The sequence below is a fragment of the Fukomys damarensis genome, unplaced genomic scaffold (genome assembly GCF_012274545.1).
Source record: "Fukomys damarensis isolate Sample0158 unplaced genomic scaffold, DMR_v1.0_HiC HiC_scaffold_4, whole genome shotgun sequence".
In the NCBI taxonomy this organism is placed as follows: Eukaryota; Metazoa; Chordata; class Mammalia; order Rodentia; family Bathyergidae; genus Fukomys; species Fukomys damarensis.
The window spans coordinates 11,992,895-12,013,584 of NW_022900916.1; the positions used below are offsets into that span (position 1 = coordinate 11,992,895).

At 46.5% G+C, this 20,690-nt stretch overlaps 1 protein-coding gene across 1 annotated transcript in view; it reads right to left on the reverse strand.

The window, feature by feature from the left end:
• The window catches only part of Lamb1 (laminin subunit beta 1), a 69,404-nt gene extending 68,697 nt beyond the window's left edge, over positions 1-707 (reverse strand). The window contains exon 1 of the mRNA XM_033756803.1: positions 634-707. Within this exon, the coding sequence (XP_033612694.1) occupies positions 634-670 (37 nt within the window). The 5' untranslated portion in view covers positions 671-707. The remainder of the gene's footprint in view (positions 1-633) is intronic.
• Between the last annotated feature and the right edge of the window lie 19,983 nt (positions 708-20,690).

A 20,690-nucleotide genomic window follows, 5' to 3' on the forward strand; every position in this document is an offset into this window, starting at 1 on the left:
CCACGCTGCCCACCCACGCGTGCGCCCGCGCGCACGAGCCAGCGGGCATCCTTGGCATGAGTGCGCGTGAAATCTGCGAGCTTGGGGAGCGGGAGCGTGCGCGCGGGCACGCGCCAGGGTCACCCAGGATTTAGAGGCGGCGCCCCGGCTTGTGATAACTGCCGCCTCGCCAAGCAAGGGGCGGACGGTCAGCGCCTACAGCCCCGGGGTGGCTCCAACGCTTCTCATTCTAGAAACGCACCCCAGCCAAACTGGTGCCACCCGGAGACAAACGGCAATGGTTAATTAAAACCACATGGCCCCAATCTGTTGCCAGGACGGAGCCTGGGCTCGACCCGGGCACTTTCCAGGGCAGTGGCTTCTTAGGGGACCCTCAACGGCGAGCCTCGCCACCCGGGGAGCCGTCTTGTGCGGTGGGCAAACTCGGCGGGAACCGGCTGGAGCCCAGCCCGAAGCGGAGCTGGATGCGGTCCGCTCGCTCGTCCCCAGCCACCAAACCGAGTCCGGGGCGTTGGCGCTGGATCCCAGGGGCGTCCGTCCCAACCAGCCCCTCTCCAGGTCCCCAGGCTCTCTCCGAAGCGGGGACACACGGGGCTTCGGGGTTTTCTTCCCCCACCGCCTGCTCGGCTTTACCTAGGACACCGAAGACCAGCACCTGGAGCCGCCCCATGGCCAGTCCCGCAGCCCGGGAGACGCACGCACGTCGCCGAACCGCCTGCCTTTTCTTCCCGTCTTTCTGCAGAGGTGGAGGGGGAAAAGGCAAATGTTCAGAGAGAGAGCAGAGGGGCCCTTCCATTTCCTGCCGCTCCCACGGAAGCGGGGGCCGGCCGGGGAAGGGGGAAAATCGCGCAGCCACTTTGTTCTCACCCGGCGCCGCGAGCGCTCTCTCGGCTCCTGGCAGCCCCGAGCCCAAAGAAGGGAATTAGAAAGTTTAGCCCTGGGAGGAAAGGAGGGAGGCGCCTCTGCTCATGCGCACACGGGGAGCAGGGGCCCGGGGGCGGGCGGCAGGGAGGAGGGCCGGGTGGGGGCGAGGTCCACCCCCCCCCCCTCCCCCCACCACGTCTCTTTTGTTTTAAGGCAGCGCCTGAGGAGGCTGCCGGATTTGGCCTAGGGTGGCCGGGCAGCCCCTGGGTGCGCGAGGGAGCCCTGCGGCCAGGCCAGGATGCACCCGGGCTGGCCTCCAAGGTGGGTGTTCGGCTCCGCAGCCCCAGGGGCTGGCGGACCTACCGCGGACTCGAACATTTACATATGTAAGGGGTGAGTCACTGAAAGGTGCCTGGGGCTACGAACTCACCTAGGCCGGGGGAAGGAAGGCGGTCAATCCCATGGAAAAAAGAAGGTAGACCAGTCGGTTTTGTTCTGAAGAAGAGAGTGAACTCCCCCTACCCACTCCCTGCCCCCACTAGAAATCTGGGGCTTGGGCTAGGGCGACGAGGAGGGGACCCCGCTGTTCAGTGCGCCTTCTGTACTGCGCTCTCTCTGCAGGGACGCGCCTCGGGCCCTGCTAGCCAGGTGGGCAGAGCTCGGAAGTAGCCATCTAAGGCTGGGTTTCCTTTTAAACCTACTTCTTTCTGAATCCAGACAATGGCTTGAAGTGACGTAATTTCTCAGATGTCTTTCAGGACTCTGCCCATCTAGCGAGGAAGGGTTGACACAGCGACCAAGCTGCAGATCTTTCAAGAGACACACTGCTCCGTAATGTGCACAAAACACAATGTGAAGGCGAGTCAGGAGAGGAACAGGGCACGTGCAGACTGGAGACCCGAGAGGGCCCTAACCGAGGGTGTCTAAGCGCAGTGCCGGGCTGGACTGGTTGAAGGGTGGGTAAAGGCAACTCCTGGGGTGGGAAAGGGAAACAATCTTGGGATCCCGCCCGTGTGCCAAGCTTAGAAATAGAGCCCAAATTGGAGATTTCTTCATTCCTGCTGTGGATAGGCGTGCTGGGCGTGAGGAAATTTTGGTTTCTGGTCATCTCAGAGAAGGGATCAAGGGGCTAGTTGGTCAGCTTTTAACTAAGCTGCAATAAAATAGGGACCCGGGAAGCTTAATCCTTAGAGCAGAGAGTAAGCTGCAGAGTAAATTTATAAACTTCCCCTAGCCGAGGGAGACATTAATTATAAACCAAATCAGCACTTGGCCTTGCTGTAGCCCGGGAACATCTTGCCTTTCTGGTGCTTGGGACTCTTGGACCCAAAAATCCGGGGGAAAAGCCACGTTGCCGTGAGGGTCTGCAGAGATCAAGAGGAGAATATTAAAAGACAAACCCCTTACTGCTTGTTCAGCTTTCATGCCCTGGACTGAAGTTTCCTATTACAGTTCCCATCCACACAGACAGCAAGCACTGTTCTGCTCTTTCTCTACCTGACACTGAGCCCCTCATCCCATCCCCTACCCCCTCCGTCAGTGCCCACTTCCCTGTGAAGTAAAAATCGCCTTCCAAGCCCTTTAGAACCCGCTGCTCCTGATCACCTCACACAGTAAATTTAACATGGAGGAAAATGAGAGGATTTGCTCAAAGGCGTTGCTGGGCTTGGTTGAACGCCTGTCACCTTAGAATCTGGGGGGCTGAGGCAGGAGGATCACAAGTTTGAGCCCAGCCTGGGCAATTTAGTGACTTAGTGAGACCCTGTCTCAAAATGTAAAAAGGGCTAGGGAGAGAGCTCAGTGGGAAGCCCCTGAGTTCAATCCCCAGTACTCTCAAGAAAGAAAGGTCTGTGGTGCGCACAGAGACGATGGCATGGTGGTATTGCTTTTTGACCCATCCATCCACCTCCAATACCACCTTCACCTTTCTTCCACAAATGTGCACCCCTCGCCATCTTCAAAGATCAGTGCTCTTGTGCACAAACTTGCTCAACTTCCTTCCATCCTAACAGGAAAAAAGGCCCGCCTTTATCCTGCACACCCACACTCCCTTCCTCCCTTTGACTGCATAGCCTGGCTCTGGGACCCTCCTTCCTGCCGGTGCAGCACTCAGCCTGGCATTGCCTCTGCCATTGCTGAAGGTAAGCGCCTGTCCCTGAATTTGAATGCCACACACATTTCGCCACTGTGGTCTGGGTTGATCTTTTTGGCCTGTGCTGCTGGCATCACTTCCTCCTTCTGCAGACTTTCTCAGGACAGGACTCCCATTTTCCCTCCCTTTGGCTCCTCTGTTTCCGTTTCTCATTATTCTGGGTCCCTTAAACACTGGTGTTCACAGAGGGTGTCTCTCTCCCCCTTTTGGGGAGGAGGTCTGGAGACAGGATCTTGCCGTGTGGTTCAGGCTGGCCTCAAACTCACGACGACCCTCCGATGTGCTTGGATTACAGATGTGTGCCACCATTCCCAGCTCTTTCCCACCTTTGTTCAAGCTTATCCACATGCAGGGCCTCCACCAACTCACCTCACACCTGCCTGCTGCATCTATCGTCACAGCACTCAGCACGGGCCTCCAGTTTGTAGCAGGCTGTTGCTTTTCTCTGCTTTGATATCACCTAGGTACATGGAGTTCGTGCAGAGCTGAGCTCCTCTCTCCACCCAGCCGACCAAGAGCAAAGAGCTCTTCTGTTCAGTCACTGGCATCTGGGACTACCCCTAACTCCAGACGGAAACCCGGGGGACAAGATTAGCCATGTGATTTGCTGGGCACAAATGTGGAGTCCTGAATCATTAATGCTATGACGACAGACCTTAAAACTTAGCGCAGACCCTCCAGAGTGCCTCTGTACACATCACACGCCTGCGGAGCCAGCCAGCTGGGAGTCACAGACTCATCTTTCCCTCCCATTGTCCTCTCGCTGCAGCCTCGCCCCTGTGCCCACTCTGCCGCAGCCCCATCTGAAGGCCCACAGGAGCCTCTGGCTGCAGCTGCTGCTGTTACTTCTGGACCCTGCTGTGCTGCCAGATCCCCCCAGAAGGAGCGTTCAGGGCACGGCCTTGATCCAGTTATTCTCTGGTTTGTGCCTTCTTTGTATATACTTCATGACTTTCTTCTCTCTGCTGCATGGGCCCTCCGTGACTTTGTCAGGCTTGCGAACCGCTACCATCTTTGTAGGCTCTCTTCAAACATGGCTTTTCATGTGAGCCTCTCTCTACCAGCACCTAGGAAAAGCCTGCTACAGAGGAGGTAACATAATGCTCTGGTTACATCCTCAGCTCCTCCAGGAGACAGTGAGACAAATACTGTCCTATGAGAATTCAAGTTGCCTTGGCCTCACCTGACATACCATGAGGCACATTATAGGTGCTCAATAAATCATTCCCAAATCGAAGTAAATCAAGGCTATTTTCTATGTTTTAAAACTCTTAAATGTCTGCTTTAAAAAATGCCTACTATCTCACTTAAATATAAATTTCTTTCTAGTCAAACAGAAAAAGAAATATGACCACTTTAGGAATACTTCAAATTTCACACCTGCACCACTCCTTCTTGTCTTTATATTTCCTATGACTTCCTTGGATTTCTGAAGATGTTCCAGAGGATAGCTGGGTGTAGTGGTACATACCTGTGATCCTAGCACGCTGGGAGGCTGAAGTAGAAAGATAGAAATAACCACCAAAATAATGACAATAGTCAAAACAAACCCACAGCAACAAAAAGTACATTTAGGAGGAATGAGCTTTTTGTTGTCGAGCCTGCCTGGGCCTTGCTGTGCCTGACCACAGCTGCCCCATCCCGTGTCCTTCGTTTTTGTGAACCTGGCACTTTCTGCTTCCACACGAGGCCATCTTTTCTGGAGACTTCTGTGGTATTCTGAGTGGCAGATGGGATTGCAAACGTTGGCTGTTGTGTCTCAGAGAATGTGGGCCAGCTATCTCCCTGGGGCATTTCTTTTTGTTTGTTTGTTTGTTTGTTTTTGGTACCAGGGATCCAACCGGGGTCCTTCCTTGTGAGGCAGGCACTGGCCAATCCCCACCCTCCCTGGGCCATTTCTTATTCACATTTGGAAAAAACCCACCAAGAACCACTTCAAGCTCACCTTGATTTTCAGTCTTCAATTCCCATGTTCGTGTCTCGTTTCTGATTGACATCAGAACAATAAGGATATAATATTCTAGACTCTGGTCTTTTAGCTCCTAAAACCTATTTTTATAAACTCATACTCATGAAAATTATTCAATTTTTGCGGTTTTGAAAATTAGCCTGAAATGTACTTTGTGATTCAGAATTGATTTTACACACACACAAAAACCTCCTTAGGTTTCCACATGTCCACTTTCTTGCTAATATAAATTTCTTTCTCCTCAAAGAGGAAAATAAAACTACAACACTACTTTGTTTTAGGAATACTTCCAAACTTCTCTATGAACAAATTCTTGTGAAATATTCTTGCATATTCATGCAGCTTCCTTGATTTCTGGAGCTGTTACAAGTTTAGGAGGAAAGAGTAAGTTCCAGGACCTGTGAAACTCTGGACAAATGTCACAGAGTACTTTTATACTACAGTGACTTGGAGTTTTGTGTTAAATGTCCTTGCCCCTAGGAACTCTTTGAGGTCAAAGACTATATTTTGCTAAACTTTCATTTCCACAAAGTTGCAGTTTCTAGATTAACAAACCTTTTAAAATAACTGAAAAGGACCACACAGGTTATTTTCCTTATGCATAATATGGAAATCACTGGGCCTGAGTCAGTCAGGGCTTGTGGCATCTGAAGTCTTGGACTGGGAGAGAAACTGCTGCTGGGGCTTGCACTATGTCCCTTCTCCTCCCCCAGGACATTCGTTGGCTTTTCCTTGAGGGATAGGTCCACCAGCACTTTCAGCCCAGTGAGGACTGGGCCCTCCATGAGCTCCCGGCTTCTCTTTCTACTGATTAGCTCAGAGTTGGATATGAAGCTCAAACTTCCCCATTAGGGTGACTCTGGGATTTTTGTGGGAATTCTGGGAAAACAAAAAACCTCTCTTCCTCTGTACTTGTAGGTCTATGGCTGTTGTTTGGATAACAGGAGGCTGCTTGGAACTGAAGCCAACGCAAAAGAGTGGCAGAATCATGGATCCTTGAGGACCACCTTAATGGGTCTCGGTCCAGCCATGTTTGAAGCCATGTGACCTTGGCCGATAAAGTTTTTCTGGAAATGTGGCATGAAAGATATAAGCCTTTTCTGTTTTTAGCTATGATTTGAGAGGCATCACACACACACACACACACACACACACACACACACACACACACACACACAAACCCCTACAACATAACATAGTTCACAGTGCTGGCAGATCTTTAGCAGCACGGTCTTAAAAAACGATCACCTCTATTAGTATCTCAGAAGAAGTGTCACCCACGAGAGGGCCCAGGCCTGTGCCTGAGTGCTTTGAGCGGCACTAACAAGGCCTAACAAGGCCTCGCTGGAACTCTAGGGCTTTTTGCAGGACGGTCCTCCCACTGCATTTCGTTTCCCAAGAAGCGGATAGAGGGGGGCCCCCGACTCCTCATCTGTGCCCACAAAGTCCCATCCTCCTCTCAGCTGCTGCTCTGTATTTAACAGGAATGCCTCAGAAACACTCAGTGGGGCATTCCTGCTTATATGCTTCGTTTGTGGACTTATGCACCTCCTTACTCACATGGCTCTTTACAAACCTAGTACAGGAGGGCCTGACATCTCAAAGAGGGCTGGAGAGAGAGCTGTAGGAAGATTCAAGGAAACTGTTGCCAGATTAACTTAAATGTAGTCAGCTAAACAACTTGAGGCGAATACTAACCGACAAACCCAGCCTGATTATTCTACCATCTACCTCATCTCACGGGTGAATTATGATATGTACGTGAAAAACACCCATGGCAGGGCTAGGAGTTTTCACTCAGTGGCACTGAACTTACCTTGCAAGTGCAAGGTCCTGAGTTTGATCTCCAGTACTAAAACAAAAACAAAAACAAAGTAAAACAAAACAAAACACCCCTATCAGGTTCAGAAGGCAGCTAGCATTCAATGGATGATACTTTTTTTAGGGGAAAAAAACTATCTTAAATAAAACTGCTAATCTCTTAAAATAATCCACTTAAAGTATTCTTTTAAAGATCTTTGAAATTTTTTACCTCAGTTAACAGTGCTTGCTTTTGTCAATTTTTGCAAGGATGCTAAAGTTCACTAAAAGCCAGAGAGGGGGAAAAGACTTTCTTCTGTTTTCAATATTTCAAGCATTTTGTTTGTTACAGTGGATTCAACCCAGGACGTTTGCACTGGGCTGTATCTCCAGCCCATTTTTAAAAATTTTTGAGACAGGGTCTTACTAAATAGCTAAGTTGCCCAGGCTGGGTTCACACTTGCAGTCCTCCTGTCTCAGCCTCCCAAAGTGCTAGGATTACAAGTGTGCCCCACCATGTCTAGCCATATTCCAGATTTTTAAGGCTTCCTTTACTTTGCTTTTATATCCAGAGTCTGTCATTCTCTATTTGAAAGGTCAAGGTCAGGTTTTCTACCAAGCAAGGATTTAGGAAATGCATATGGAGTGGAAAGTGCTTCTTATCAAACCTGTATTTTAAACCTGTTAAGGTGCAGGCCCCGTCTTTGTACCAGAGGCTCAAAGTAATAGGTTTGTGGCAAGAGTAGATTAGACTATCTTGCAGTTCTGGGTTGTTAATTATTACCTAGGGTGATCTAGGAGACTGGGTTTAATTAGCAAGTTAAACGCTGCCACTGTTCTAATTCCCAACACGGCATCCATACCCTGGGAAAACAGGATCTTCACTCTGAGCGCGTTGTAGAAGTATCAGAAATGCCAGCCAAAGCCGTCTCCTCTCTGGAAAGGCCACTGTCTTGCCTCCTTCTTCCAACCACAGTGACCTTAGCCTTCTAGACCAATTCCCTCTGCAAGTGCAGCTCACCTAAAACAACAGGCCTGCTCCTCAGGAAAGAGAGGCTTTTTTTTTTTTTTTTTAAATTTCATCATGGTTGCTGTGCTTGCTGCTGCCAAGGCTGCTGATCAGATTTATGAAGGCCGGGGCTCCCCAGCTCCAATGATGTGTTTGCTGTCTTTGGCATGGTTCATAAAGCACTGATATTAGTGTCCCTTCTAGGGAGGATCTGGGACTAGATGGTTTCTCAGTGGTCCTATTTGGAAATCAGGGCACATGGGCCGACAGTCCAGCCATCCATCCACCCGGAGGACTCTAATCCAGGCCGTGAGAGTAACCACTGTTTGGCTGGCCTTCAACTTTGGAGCCCCGCCTACCTACCCACCAAGCACCTTACCCCTGATGGGCAACATAGCTCGCATTCTTTAGCAAGCATTTTTCAGGACATCAATAATGTGCCAGCCACAGCTGGCTCTGCACAGCTCTGCACAGCAGCATGGATGGTTTTAAATAATGTGCTATTCTGCTACTGGTAAAATAAACAAGAGTTGATAAGGTGATGGAAAAACTCTTGGTCAGTGTTGGGGACCAAACATGTTAGGCAAGTGCTTTACTGTTGAGTTATACTACAGCCCCCAAAGCATAATTTTCTATTTCTATAAATAAACATATTTATATAAACAGAAGTAGTGACAGTTCTCAAAGGAGGCACTATAAAGGTAGGTACTCTAAGGAGAAGATATAGGTCTTGTGGCTGGGTTTAGAGTTAGAGGGGATTCTGGCTTTACTTGTATGTTTTTGTAAACAAGAATGTTTATACTGGTATAAATGAAAAGAAAAATCTAAGCAAAAAATTGTTTTGGAGTACAAAGTGTTTGTTATAATTTGAAAAGTGGGCTGTAAAAGTTGACTAAGTCTGTGTTCTTTCTTTGAAGTCAAAATTCAGAGGCCTATGGAATTGAGTCATCAGCCATCGAAGGATTTAATGAACAACATGACAAACTCTTACACTGGGGCCATGGTAAGTCTGTGCCTCAGTTTCCTTACCTGTGAGACAGGCACAAAGTCCGGGGGCTGCGCCATCTACAGGCTGTATCTGGCCCCCGTGGATCTCACTGTGGTCTCTGCATTCCCAACCTGTCAGACCCGCACCCCCAGTTCTAGCCTCAACATGCTCGCCATTTGCAAAGCTCAAACCCTGGGTTTGGCTCCCACAGCTCCTTCTGTCTGGGACGATGCCTCCTCCTCCTCCTCTGCCAAGCTCACTTCCCCTTACAGCACAGTTCTGATGGCTCTTCACATGTAGAGCCTTTCAACCCGAGGCCCAGTTGCAATAGTTGGACATAGGCCAAACAGAGAGGGCTTTCTAGATTGTTCTGGAACATATATTCCAGAAGCAGGCGCATCAGCTCTCCTGCTCACTGCTGACCTTGGCACCGGCACACACAGATAACACTCTAGGTGTGCAGTATCTGCAAAATAAATGCCAGTGTACAAACACGGCTTTCTCATGTGCCAAGTGGAAAGTGTCAGAGCATCTTCATGTCTCCACACTGAGTTCAGAGCGGCCATCTGGCAGGTGCTCACCAGACATTTGAGAGCATACAGGAACCAGGAGTAAATGTCTGCGGCTGAGCTCACTGATTCTGGGGAGAAACCGTTCACAGATGAGTCTCTGGCCAGAATGAGTCATGGCAATACATAATAGTGCTATAAAAAGCATATACCACCTTCGATGCAGTGAGAAACACAAGGGAAAAAGAGAAATGTGCTGTGATTTAGACACAAGAAGTATTAATACATAAGGGAATAATTGTTCAGTGGCGATCCCGCTCTGTAAGGAGAGAATATGACCTACATGACGATACCAAGAAGGGACACAGTCAAGTTGGAAATGCAAGTGGTGACCACGCAATGGCGAGTCACTGTCCCCAAGTCTTAGTTGCCTCAGCCGTAAGGAGGCTCGTGAGGAAACTGGCATAATTACTGAGAAGATAAAACTGTGCCTCCAGAGGGCAATATGAAATATGTATTAATTTTAAATACGCATAATTTTGAGTCTGATTGGGAAAATGTACCAACATTTGTATCTAAAGATGTTTACAATATTGTTTTATTACAGAAAAATTGGAAATAATCCAAAATGACCATCACTAGGGATTAATAAAAATGACTGCTTGAGACTCATGTAATGGAATACCAAGCAAACACCTGAAAAGATGGGCCTATTTCTTTCTTTCTTTCTTTCTTTCTTTTTTTTTTTTTTTTTTTGTTACATGTGCTTGCGAGGCAGTCGGCAGAACTACGGAGCTAAATCCCCAGCCCACATACCTATAATTCTTGAGGATTAAAAAGAGAATCACAAAGGAATTATCAATATAGTTTAAAATAGTAGTTTTTCACCTTATTTTATGACTTTTCAACACTGAGCATTCAGAGCATTACTTCAAAATGAAGAGCGCTCCCTGAAGTACGTTCTCAAAAAATGATCATTTATGCTTACATGTGAGGTTCACTTGACCGGAGTCTACAGCCTACAGTGGTGATACTGAGCAAAGCTCACAGCCCTGAGGAGAGAGTCTGTTTCTAGCAGCTAAGCCTGAGAACAATAAATCAAGCTTGCTGATGTTCCTTCGAAACACGATGGCACTTTAGAGAAACCCAAGTTTGTTAGAGTTGAGTAGGAACGCTGTGGTCTGTGTGGGCTTGGATGGGGTAACAGCCATGGTTACCTTGTGAACTACTTTCTTTGCTCTTATATTTCAAAGTATGGTACGCTGTGTTCAGATCCGAGGCAGTTACACCCTCACCTTGAGAGCTTTTCAGGAGACAATCTAGGGATGAGCATATATTTGGTGGCAATATCGTGAGTGAAGAATAAAACTGAAATTTTAAAAAAGGAAATGGTTATCATTTAAAACATATCTGGGGCTGAGAGTGTAGCTCAGTGGTAGCCTGCTTAGCATGCAGGAGGCCCTGGGTTCAATCCCAGGCACTGAAAAAAATTCTTATCTATTATTATCTAAAGAGATTGACTTTTTTGTCCATAAAATGTTAGATTTCCTGTTTCCAAGTGAGAGCAATTGTGCTCTTTTTCCTGAATATTTGACCTTTTCCATTCATATTTTGTCTTTGCTAAATGAGTCATAAGCAGTAAGACCAACACAATGCTCAACCTGAATGTCTTAAAGATCCCAAGTGTTTATCTTTAGATACGGAATGTTTACACAGCTTTCCCAAATGCTGAGCTTTTTCCCATAGTATGGAGTCTCTGGAATTCTCAAACATTGGTTTTGTTGTTAGATTTACAAGCTCCATGGAACTTGCATTTCTAATCCCTTCTAGAAAGTCCACAGTAACATCATTCCTTTAATTAGCTCAGTAAACTGAGATGCAGGAGAAAGTTGAGTTAGCTTAGATAACTCCCTCAGAGTAATCACTTGGATTGGACATTATTCATGTCCTAAAATTTGGTTGTGTATCTTATAGAATGCTCCCAATCAAGCAGTTTTAGTAAATATATTGTTTTCCTACATAATCAAATAAATTTTGTTGAGTACATTTTGTAGCATAAAGCTTAAAATCTAAACTTTTTTACAAGTACTCCTATTTTTTAAAACATGGAAACTTTTAAAGACTCTTAACTCAACTGAATATACTTAAATAACTACAACTGCATGTTTGCTTAGCTCTCGAAAGGTATACCAGACTCAAAACAGCATGAATTTTTGTTCCATAACATCTCAAATAGAAAGTGTTTCTATTTGGTTAGCTAGTTTTTGGTTTGTCATAGGTATTATCAGGTAAAAAAAGCTGAAAACCAAGACAAAAGACAGAACCACTACAAACCTTTATTGTAGGGACAATCTGCTGGGCCATCTCCGATCAAAGGACAGAGAGCAATATGGCTGAGACAGGGAGCACTTCTTATGGGACTGGGGTGGGGCTTATCGGAGCTGGGGTGGGATTGAGTGATGTAGTGGCTAGAGATTAGGGGAACTTGTGACATCACCAGGAGGGGCTTCTTTCTTGGTGGGAAGAGGCATGATGGGAAGAAGAAGGCTTACTGGGAGAGGCCATATTTTTAGGTGAGAAGCAGGGTATTATGGGAAGAAGGCTATTCTTTTTATATAGTGGCCATTTTAAGGAAAAGGAAATCTAATGTTTCTTTTAAATAGAAATTTTTTCCTAAAAAATTAATCAAAATATTTGTTCAAAATATTCAACTTATAGCACCGGCCATTTCTGTTTTAAGGAAGCATGTGCCTAATTTGATGGCTCATTTAGTTGTTTAAGACCAGTTGAAAGCTATTGTTTTGAAAGAAAGGCTTCAGTGGAAGGAACGTCACAGTGGATCAGACTTCTCTCATATCTGCATTGGCATTTCTTCCTAAGAGCTCTGTGGCCCTGGCTAATTTAACCTCAGTAATCATCACGGAACAAGGGGATAGGTCTAGAAAATCCTTCAGATCTCTTGCATTTTGGTGTTTCTTAGACCTGTTTCCTGGGTTAGATGGAAAAGTAAAGTAAAAAAAAAATAATATCACATGTGGAAACTAATGCTGCACCTAGTGTGTCTAAAAGTCTGCTTGACTGCATTTAGAACTTTGCTGTCATTTTATTTTTCTTCTTTTTATTGAGCTTATTGGTACATTCTAGGTATCCAGTACAGTTACATTCATTACTGGGTTTGCTGTTATTTTAGATATTTTTCCATCAGGGGTAAATCTTCAGCTAATATAGATTTCAAAGTTCCCAACACACACACACACACACACACACGGGATATTTTGTGGGCCAAGTTGGTCAAAGCCTTTGCTGTAAGAAGTAACATACTATAAGGTGAGACAACGTCCTGGTGCCGGGTCGGGATGCCTGGGGCGGACTCTGTAGTACAACATGGATCCCACACTTTACTGGTTGCCACCTATGAGTGTGGGATAAATGCAGCCACCGTCCTCCCACCCTGCCTTAGCCTTTCGTGTTTGCCTCAGGCAAACCACAATGCATGGGGAGCTGTGTCAGGTACTGCCCAGTCCTAGAACTTGACTGCTAAAAAGCACAGACTGTGTGTGAGAAGCGTGAGGTGCCACCGATGAGTAAGAGTCAAAAGGAGAAGTTCTTCTTGCACTACTTTATGTTGTGGGAAGAAAAGAAAATTGCTTTTTCTTCTTGCTGCCTTACAAAGACAGAGAAGCAGCAGAGGGAAGTGGGTGGGAAACATCAAGGAGCAGACGGGAGGTGGTCTTCTGTTGAAGGCTGAAAGCCTCAGAGCTTATGATGAAAAGTGCCTGGGCTGAAATGCTTTGGGCACCACAGCATTTAGATTCTCCACTGCCGGAAAGCACCTGTATTAGGGCCTGGAAAGAATTCTGGTCATCAGCGTAAAGTGAATGAAAAAGGGGTGTGTTTTCTACGCAAGCTTGCTTTGCAGGGAGGAAGAAAGGGGTGTGTGGCCTGTGCACACAGGAGGGGCGATCTAACTGGTTTGCTTAATGGTGATGGACTGAGAAGCCTGCATGTTAAGTGGGTCCACATTTTACATGAAGCTTTATATGCTAATCTAAGCCTTTATATTTATAAGTGTTTTCAAAGGTGTCCTTTAGTTTTTAATTCAATCAGTTTTCTGGACAAAGTCTAACAGGATGGAAAGGAAAGGACTCCTCTCCCTTTGGCTCCATGAGCTCTACTTGGCAAGCGCAGCTGATCCCCGAGATGGGACCCCTCCACCCGCAGTGGGGAGCAACTCGGCCTAATTCATGGCCAAGTGACTTGGAAAACGGCAACAGTCTGGTCAATGCCAACTCACGTGGCAGGACTCAGAGACAGGAGGATTGCAGTGTCATCTTGGACTGCATATGAGTACAAGGCCAGCCTGAGTGACACAGAGAGACCCTGTCTCAAAAAAAAACAAAAAACCCTCCCCCACCACAAAAACCACAGGGCAGGGGAGAAAGGCCTCAGGCACAGGGAAGAGGCTAGATCAGAGAGGAAAATGGGGCAAGAGAAGGAGGAGCTGCCTGAGCTTTGGGTGGTACTGGGGGGAAAGAGCTTCCAGAAGGGAGGAAAGGATTTTTAATGAAGCTACAGGACATGGTAATTATTGAGAGGAGGATAAGAAAAAGACTTTTTAAATCTTAAGTGTAGATTCCATTACCATTTGACTGCTTCTTTTTCCCTCCCTCCCTCTCTCTTTCTCTGAGAGAAAGAGGGATTGTTCTCATATTTTCAGAGGGGTTGAACCCTATGGTGAGCTGGTTTTATACCACCGTTGAGACCATTTTAGCTCAGTGATGGTCTGAGGACTGCCTGGCTTGTGTCCACTGGGGGCGGTGCTTATCAAGAGTGCCCCACACCAGCTAGGCCACGTCTCCATGCATGCTGTGTTTTTGGGGACTTAATCTCTGCTTAGACAGATAAGGCTCATCAGCCAACTGACCACTCAGAACTTCTGAGAGAGGGGCTTGGGTTAGGCCAGAGAAGCCTTCAGGGCCTTTTGTAAGGAAAGGGTGGCTTTGGGGGACAGATAGCAGCCAGGATGGCAAGGCAGGTAGAGCCACAGGGTCAGCGGCCCAGAGAGGAACACACGTGCAGCTCACACGGTGACATAATGACCACATGAAGGGTGTCTGGAGCACCTCACTCGCTCAAAGCCTTTCATGTGAATTAGCTCAGTAATCCTGGAAACAGATGAGGTGTATTTCCTAGCATCTTACAGCTGAAGGAGATGAAGATCTGGCTTCAGGGAGAGAGTGAATTACCTAAGGTCATGCAGGGGACAAACCAGGATTTACCCTTATCACCTGGCCCTTGGTCCCTGTCTCCATGCTGTAGGAAAGAGAGGACTGTTGTAGTGGACTGGAAAGGATTTGGGGTTCCCTAGGGTCCCCGGGTACTAATGGGCATAGCATGTTGATGCAGCTGCTGTAGGAAAAATAGAAATCACTGACTTAACGAGAAGTCAGATTTTCTTTCAGGTACAGCGTTAAGCCTGCAGGTCGTCCAAGGAGCCAGGCACGCACAGTGTAACCCACAGGTCCTTGTGCCTCTCTACCTCTATCTGTCCCCTGCTCTCCACCTCAGAAGGCGGCGTGGGGACATCAACCAGCGAGAGATTGTACAGGGAGCAGAGTGACGGTAGAACACCTGGTCCCAAGGGGACTTGTTGGTGTCACAGCCAGCCGTGTCTCTTGACCAAAGATCACAGCTCCTGTAAAGCAGCCCTCCCACACAGTCTAACATTCCCACTGTCACTGTGGCACAGACTGTACGCCTCTCCACCACTCTGCCCACACCTTCGTAAACAGCCCCGCACTAAAGGGTCCCAGCTGCATCCCGTCTCTCCCGCTAGGCCCCTCCCTGGCACTGAAAACCAAGGCCCTAAATTCCTTCTAATGTCACTGGTGTGGTCCTCATGGGTGATTATAGTGAACCATATTCCCAGTCAACTGAGGAGGAAATGAAACAAACAGGGAGGTATTGATTTCCTATGGCCGCTGTAACAAATGAGGGGCTTGAAATGTCACAAAAATAACTTACAGTTCTGCAGAAATTCAACATGGATATCACCAGGCTGGTGTCAAGGCATGGCTCTGTCCATTCTGAAAGCTTGGGGTGTGGGGAGCCCTTCATGGGGTTCTCCAGTTTCTAGGGGCTCCTTTGTCCTTCTCTGAAGCAGCAGCGTCAGCCCAAGTCCTCCTCATGCGGCCTTTTCTGACTCACACCCGCTGGCCTCCTGCTTCCATCTGAACTGGGCCCAGCGCTGTGAGTGTGCGCTGATCTCACCTCCGGGGAGCTGCTACCTCCTCCACCTGTGACTTCAATCCTCCTTGCCACGTAACTCAACACGTCCACAGGGTCTGGAGACCCGTGCGTGGACATCTGTGGGAGCTCTTGTTCTGCCAGCCACAGAGGGCAAACAGCCCCCTGAAAGGCTGTCCCTGGACATTGCTCATGGCGCTCACGCTTATGTCCTGTTGGTCAGAATTTAGCCACTTGGTCACATTGGATTGCAAGGGAGTTGGAAATTCAGCCTCCCTAGCGAGGCACTATGTGCTGAGTTAAGACCAGGAGACTTCTGTTGCCAAAAGAAGAAGGGGAGGATGGTTCGGGACAGCAGTTCGCAGCCCGTGTCCCCTCAGGCTCACAGGCCCTTGCCAGGATCTGCTTTTGGATTTCTGTCATTTTGGACCATGGTGCCTAATTTGCTCAATTGTTCTCACCTGGTGCCGAGCCCCCGCTTCGCTGGCCCTGGTTTGAAATCTAGCAAAGATAGGACTTTGCTTCCTGGAGCACCCCGGCTGCCTCATGATCAGCGTGTTTCCCGGTGTCTCTGCTGATTTTCTGATGAGACAACCTGGGTTCCAAGCGCTTCCCCGGCCCTCTGCTCACAGGGCTTCCCGCACTTCCTGGCCCAGCCTTTATCCACAGCTCCTTCATTCTCTGGCTGTCCTCTCACTCCACCATCAACACCCGCTGTCATAGATCCTACCTGCTGCCCCGTTACAGTCGTTTGCCAGTCTTGGTGGCCACAGTTCTGGCCACCATTCATTTCACACCTTGGGTCTGTTACTCCTGGCCCTGTTCCATCCCCTGCAGCATAGACTTCTGTATTGGTCCCTCACAAACTTACCAGACCTTCCAGTGCTGGGTACGTGTGGTTTTCAGCCAAGTCAAATTTAAGTAAGTACTAGGGCAATTACACCACAGGTCCAGGAAATGTATGCATGCTGATGCATTTCAATATTTCATAGAAGAATTCAATTGTATCTTTTCATTATATTGTGTTTGTTTGTTTGTTTTTTGGGACAGGGTCTCACTACGTAGTTGAGACTGACCTGGAACTCACTGTGTAGCCCAAGCTGGTCTTGAACTCACAGCAATCTTCCTGCCTCAGCCTCCCGAGTGCTGGGATTATAGGCCTGTGCCACCACACGCAGCTTTTCATCATATTGTTGATTATTTGCCATGTAGAGGAGTGGTGTTAGCTTTCTGTTACTCTGATAATAAACTTAAAATGAGGAAACCTTTATTTTGGCTCAGTTTCACCTGGTTTCAGCTCATAGCAGTTTGACCCTTTGCTTTGTACAACATAGAGCTAGTGGCCCAGGAAGCCTGATCACCTCCTGGCGGCCAGGAAGTGAAAAGAAAACCAGAAAGGTGGCCTATCCCAATATCCCCTTCCAGGGCTTGACCCCAGTGACCTCACTTCCTCACAGTAGGCCCCGCCTCCTAAAGGCACCACCAGCTCCTGATAGCACCATAGGCTGGGACCAACCTTTAATACATGGGCCTCACTCCACTGAGGTGCTTTAACATACTTTACACTCGTAATTTTGTTTTGTTTTGTTTCTTGTCGGCTACTCGCATCAAATCCTCTTTCTTGGGAGGTAGATCTGTGCCTTCTACAGTGAAAGCTGATGGAGCATCCAGTAGGCAAAATACTTGGATCTGAAACCACGAGTGGAAACACACGTGACACTGCTCCACTGATATCCAAGTGACTTAGCAGCAAAGATGTTCTTCTGTGCCTGTGACTCTGGGCTCTGGTCCGTAAGGAAATATGTTTTTACTAGACGGCAGAACACTCCTTCCATTGAATTGAAACACATACCAAGATTCGGCTGTTTCGGGCTTCACATTTTACAGGATAAACAGGCGAGAAGAAAGAGGGTATTTTAATGCTCGCTGGGGTGATTGGTCCTGGATCTTGAATGGAAACAGCTGCAGGAACTCAGGGGCATCACTGTCGCATCTGAGGCAAAGCATAACATCAGAGCACTCTTCTGCAAGCATGAAAGGCTCAGAATCCTCAGGAAAGAAGGTTTGGGTCATGGGACCTGGTAAAGGCAAGAGGAGCACAGAATGAGAGGTAAAGAAAGCAGATCCTACTTCCCAGAAGTGGCTCTCGAGAAGGAATAGGAACAAAGTCTGTGGCCTCCACCTCTCTTCCTCACTGTCACGGTTTAGACCTAGAATGCCCTCCAGATTCCCAGGTGTGTGGAAGGTCATTGGATTACAGAGGTATAGCTGACTTGCTGCTAGGAGGTGGAGCCTGCTTGGACATGGCTCACAAGGGGCATGACCTAGAAGGCTATGTTCTCCTACTGGCGCCTTCTCTCTCTGCTTCCTGGCTGCCATGACGTGGGCACCTTACTTCCACCATGCCCTTCTACCATGCTATTCTGCTTTGGAGCCTGCCAACCAAAATAAAGCTCTCCTCTCTTGAGCTGTGGGGGTCGAGTATTATGTCCAGTGACTAAGATACTCAATATGCTCTTTTCAATATGTTTTTATTTTTAGTTATATTTGTTTTTATCTCCTTTTCCTCCCTCGCTGTCCTATAGGTCCCGGTGTTTGTTGGTGGTTGGCTTAGTGATTCTGATGATACACTGCCTTATATCCAGAGAGGCACACCAGAAGCACAGAGGAACAGAGTTCAGCTGGAGACCACAGCGCTGGGGCTGGGTGCAGGCAGGGAGGGGCGAGACCCTCTGCTGGCTTTCCTGGAAGGTGGGGTGGCAGTGCATACATTTGGATGGGTGATTTTGTTTAGTGGGAGGATTTATTTCATTTTTTGTTAGCTATTCTTGTTAAATATCTGCTAGAGTTGGCATACTATGTGAAATAGTTCACGTGCAGATTTCTCATGCAGTGGGCCTCAGTTTATACCGGGCACTCTCTCACTCAGCATAGTTTTATGTTAAAAGGGGAAATGTGATGAAGAACGTGTGGTACTATCTGGAAATCAAAGAGACAGACTCTGGTGGAAAGTTGTGAATTTTTTAATGCCTGGCATCAAATCCTACTTGCCTTGGAGGATTTCAAAGACAAATGGAGGCAAAACTCCCCCTACCCTACCCTGTTCACAGATGCTACCAAAGCTCAGAGGGGTAAGATCCGTCTCTGCTTCCCGGCAGCCACAGCACATGAAGAGGCTCAGTCTGTTTGATGCTTGTATAGGGGGTGTGGATCTGAAGACGTGGACACAAAGCGCAGACCCAGCTGGGGTATGGAAATGTTCAGAGGAGCCCCACTGCTGCCCTAACCCGAGAGTCACTGCGGGGCACAGTTTTCTCCAGCCATTCCCGTGATTTTGTGTGCTGTCGATCTCCTTTCAATAACTTCCTCTCTTGTTTAATAAGCTACTATTTCTTTACACCATTTGCAACCAAGAACTCAGATGGTAGTATCATGCTATATATTTCAGTGGTTTTTAGAAATGTATTTATATTTTTAATATAAAAGTACTGCAATGAATTATCCATACAGCTTTCCTCTCATAGCTAAGATTATTTTCTTAATATACAAGTTCAACAACGGAGGGCTGGGAATACCAGGTTTAGGACAGATCTTGATGCACACTGTTAAATTCCTTTGCGATATATAAGAGGTAGAAGAGGTGCTGTTTTGCAGACTTTTGCTTTGGTCATATCTTGAACAATGAGTGCAGCAAGTAAAAGAAGTTAGAATGACTTACCCAACATGATGCGGAATGAGGTTTTTCCATATGTAAAATATCTAAGACAACTTACACTTTTTTAAAACACCAGACTCAAAAGCACAACCAGGTATTGTCACAAAGTATATCACTTCTTTCTACCCCCCCCCCACTGGTCTGCTGACTGAGTTTATGTTGCTCTTTCACATGATTCCTAGGATGAGTGTGATTTCCTGCTGCCTGGGCATTTTCCTCACTGCCAAACTCTGTTAGTCTTCCTAGAAAGGAACCACGTTCAGCATCCCTACATCTCCTGACCTGTTGCCTGTATGATGTTCAATCACTGGAAGAGAAGAACCACCAAATGTTGCTATTGTAACAAAAAACCCTGCTTGTGTCATTGGCTGTCAGGTTACAAAGTCGAAAGTCTGTATGCAGGTGGGAAAGCTGGAGTGTATTACATTGCTAACATTGGAGCAGAGAACTTCGACTTTGTGATTATACATATATATATATATAATTATTGCGGAAGTTTGTAGAAATCTCAGGGTGGAGCCTTGCAATTGTATACATCAAAAGAAATGTCTGGGGTGGTCCTTCCCACAGAAAAGTTTCTTTTTATTCTTTAGGATCTGCAGAAAAATAGATTATATGATTTTCCTTAATAACATAATTTTAACAAATCTTGTATTTATGTGTAATCTTGAAGCCCTTTGTTGACTTCTTAAATCCTTTTTTTTTTTTTTTTTTTTATTCAGCTTTAATTGAGTTTATTGGTACATTTTAGGGATACAGTACAGTTACATTCATTGTTGGGATCTTGTACCTCTACATGACAAGTCTTGATTCTCATTTTTTTCCCAAAACCTACTTTTTAATGAGACATTCCTTAATAGAAATGGCTCTAGCTGATACATGTTATTTCTTATTTTAAAAGGTAGGGCCAAACTCCCTTAATATAATCCCTCTGAAGAACAACATATATGAACAGAAATAATGTGAGACAATCTAATATTTTATATTAAAACAGAAAGAACCTGATTGCTAAAAAAAAAGAACCTGATTACTAGTCTTAAAAATAAGCAGCAGATTTTATAGCAAAAATACTCATAAGTTATGAAAAGGAGTTTGGTATTTATCTCTGAATATTGTTCCAGTGTCATTTGGGGGAAATAAAATCCTCTGAGAGAATGAGTGTGTAGGAAAGTGGGCATAAATGCAAGTCCCATTTTCAATTCTATACATTTTATTCAGAATAGAATAACAGTTTTACAAAAAAAAGCTAATTCAAATAAATGGAGTGCATCAGTTCATGACATTCATATTTATTCCTTCCAAGTATTAGAGATCTTGATTGAAATGTTTAACGCCATTGGACTGAAATGACTATTAGTAAGTAGAGGATATATTTACATTTTCCCTTGCCACATACACCAGTAGAGTTGGTTTTTTTTTTTTTTTTTTTTTTTTTTTT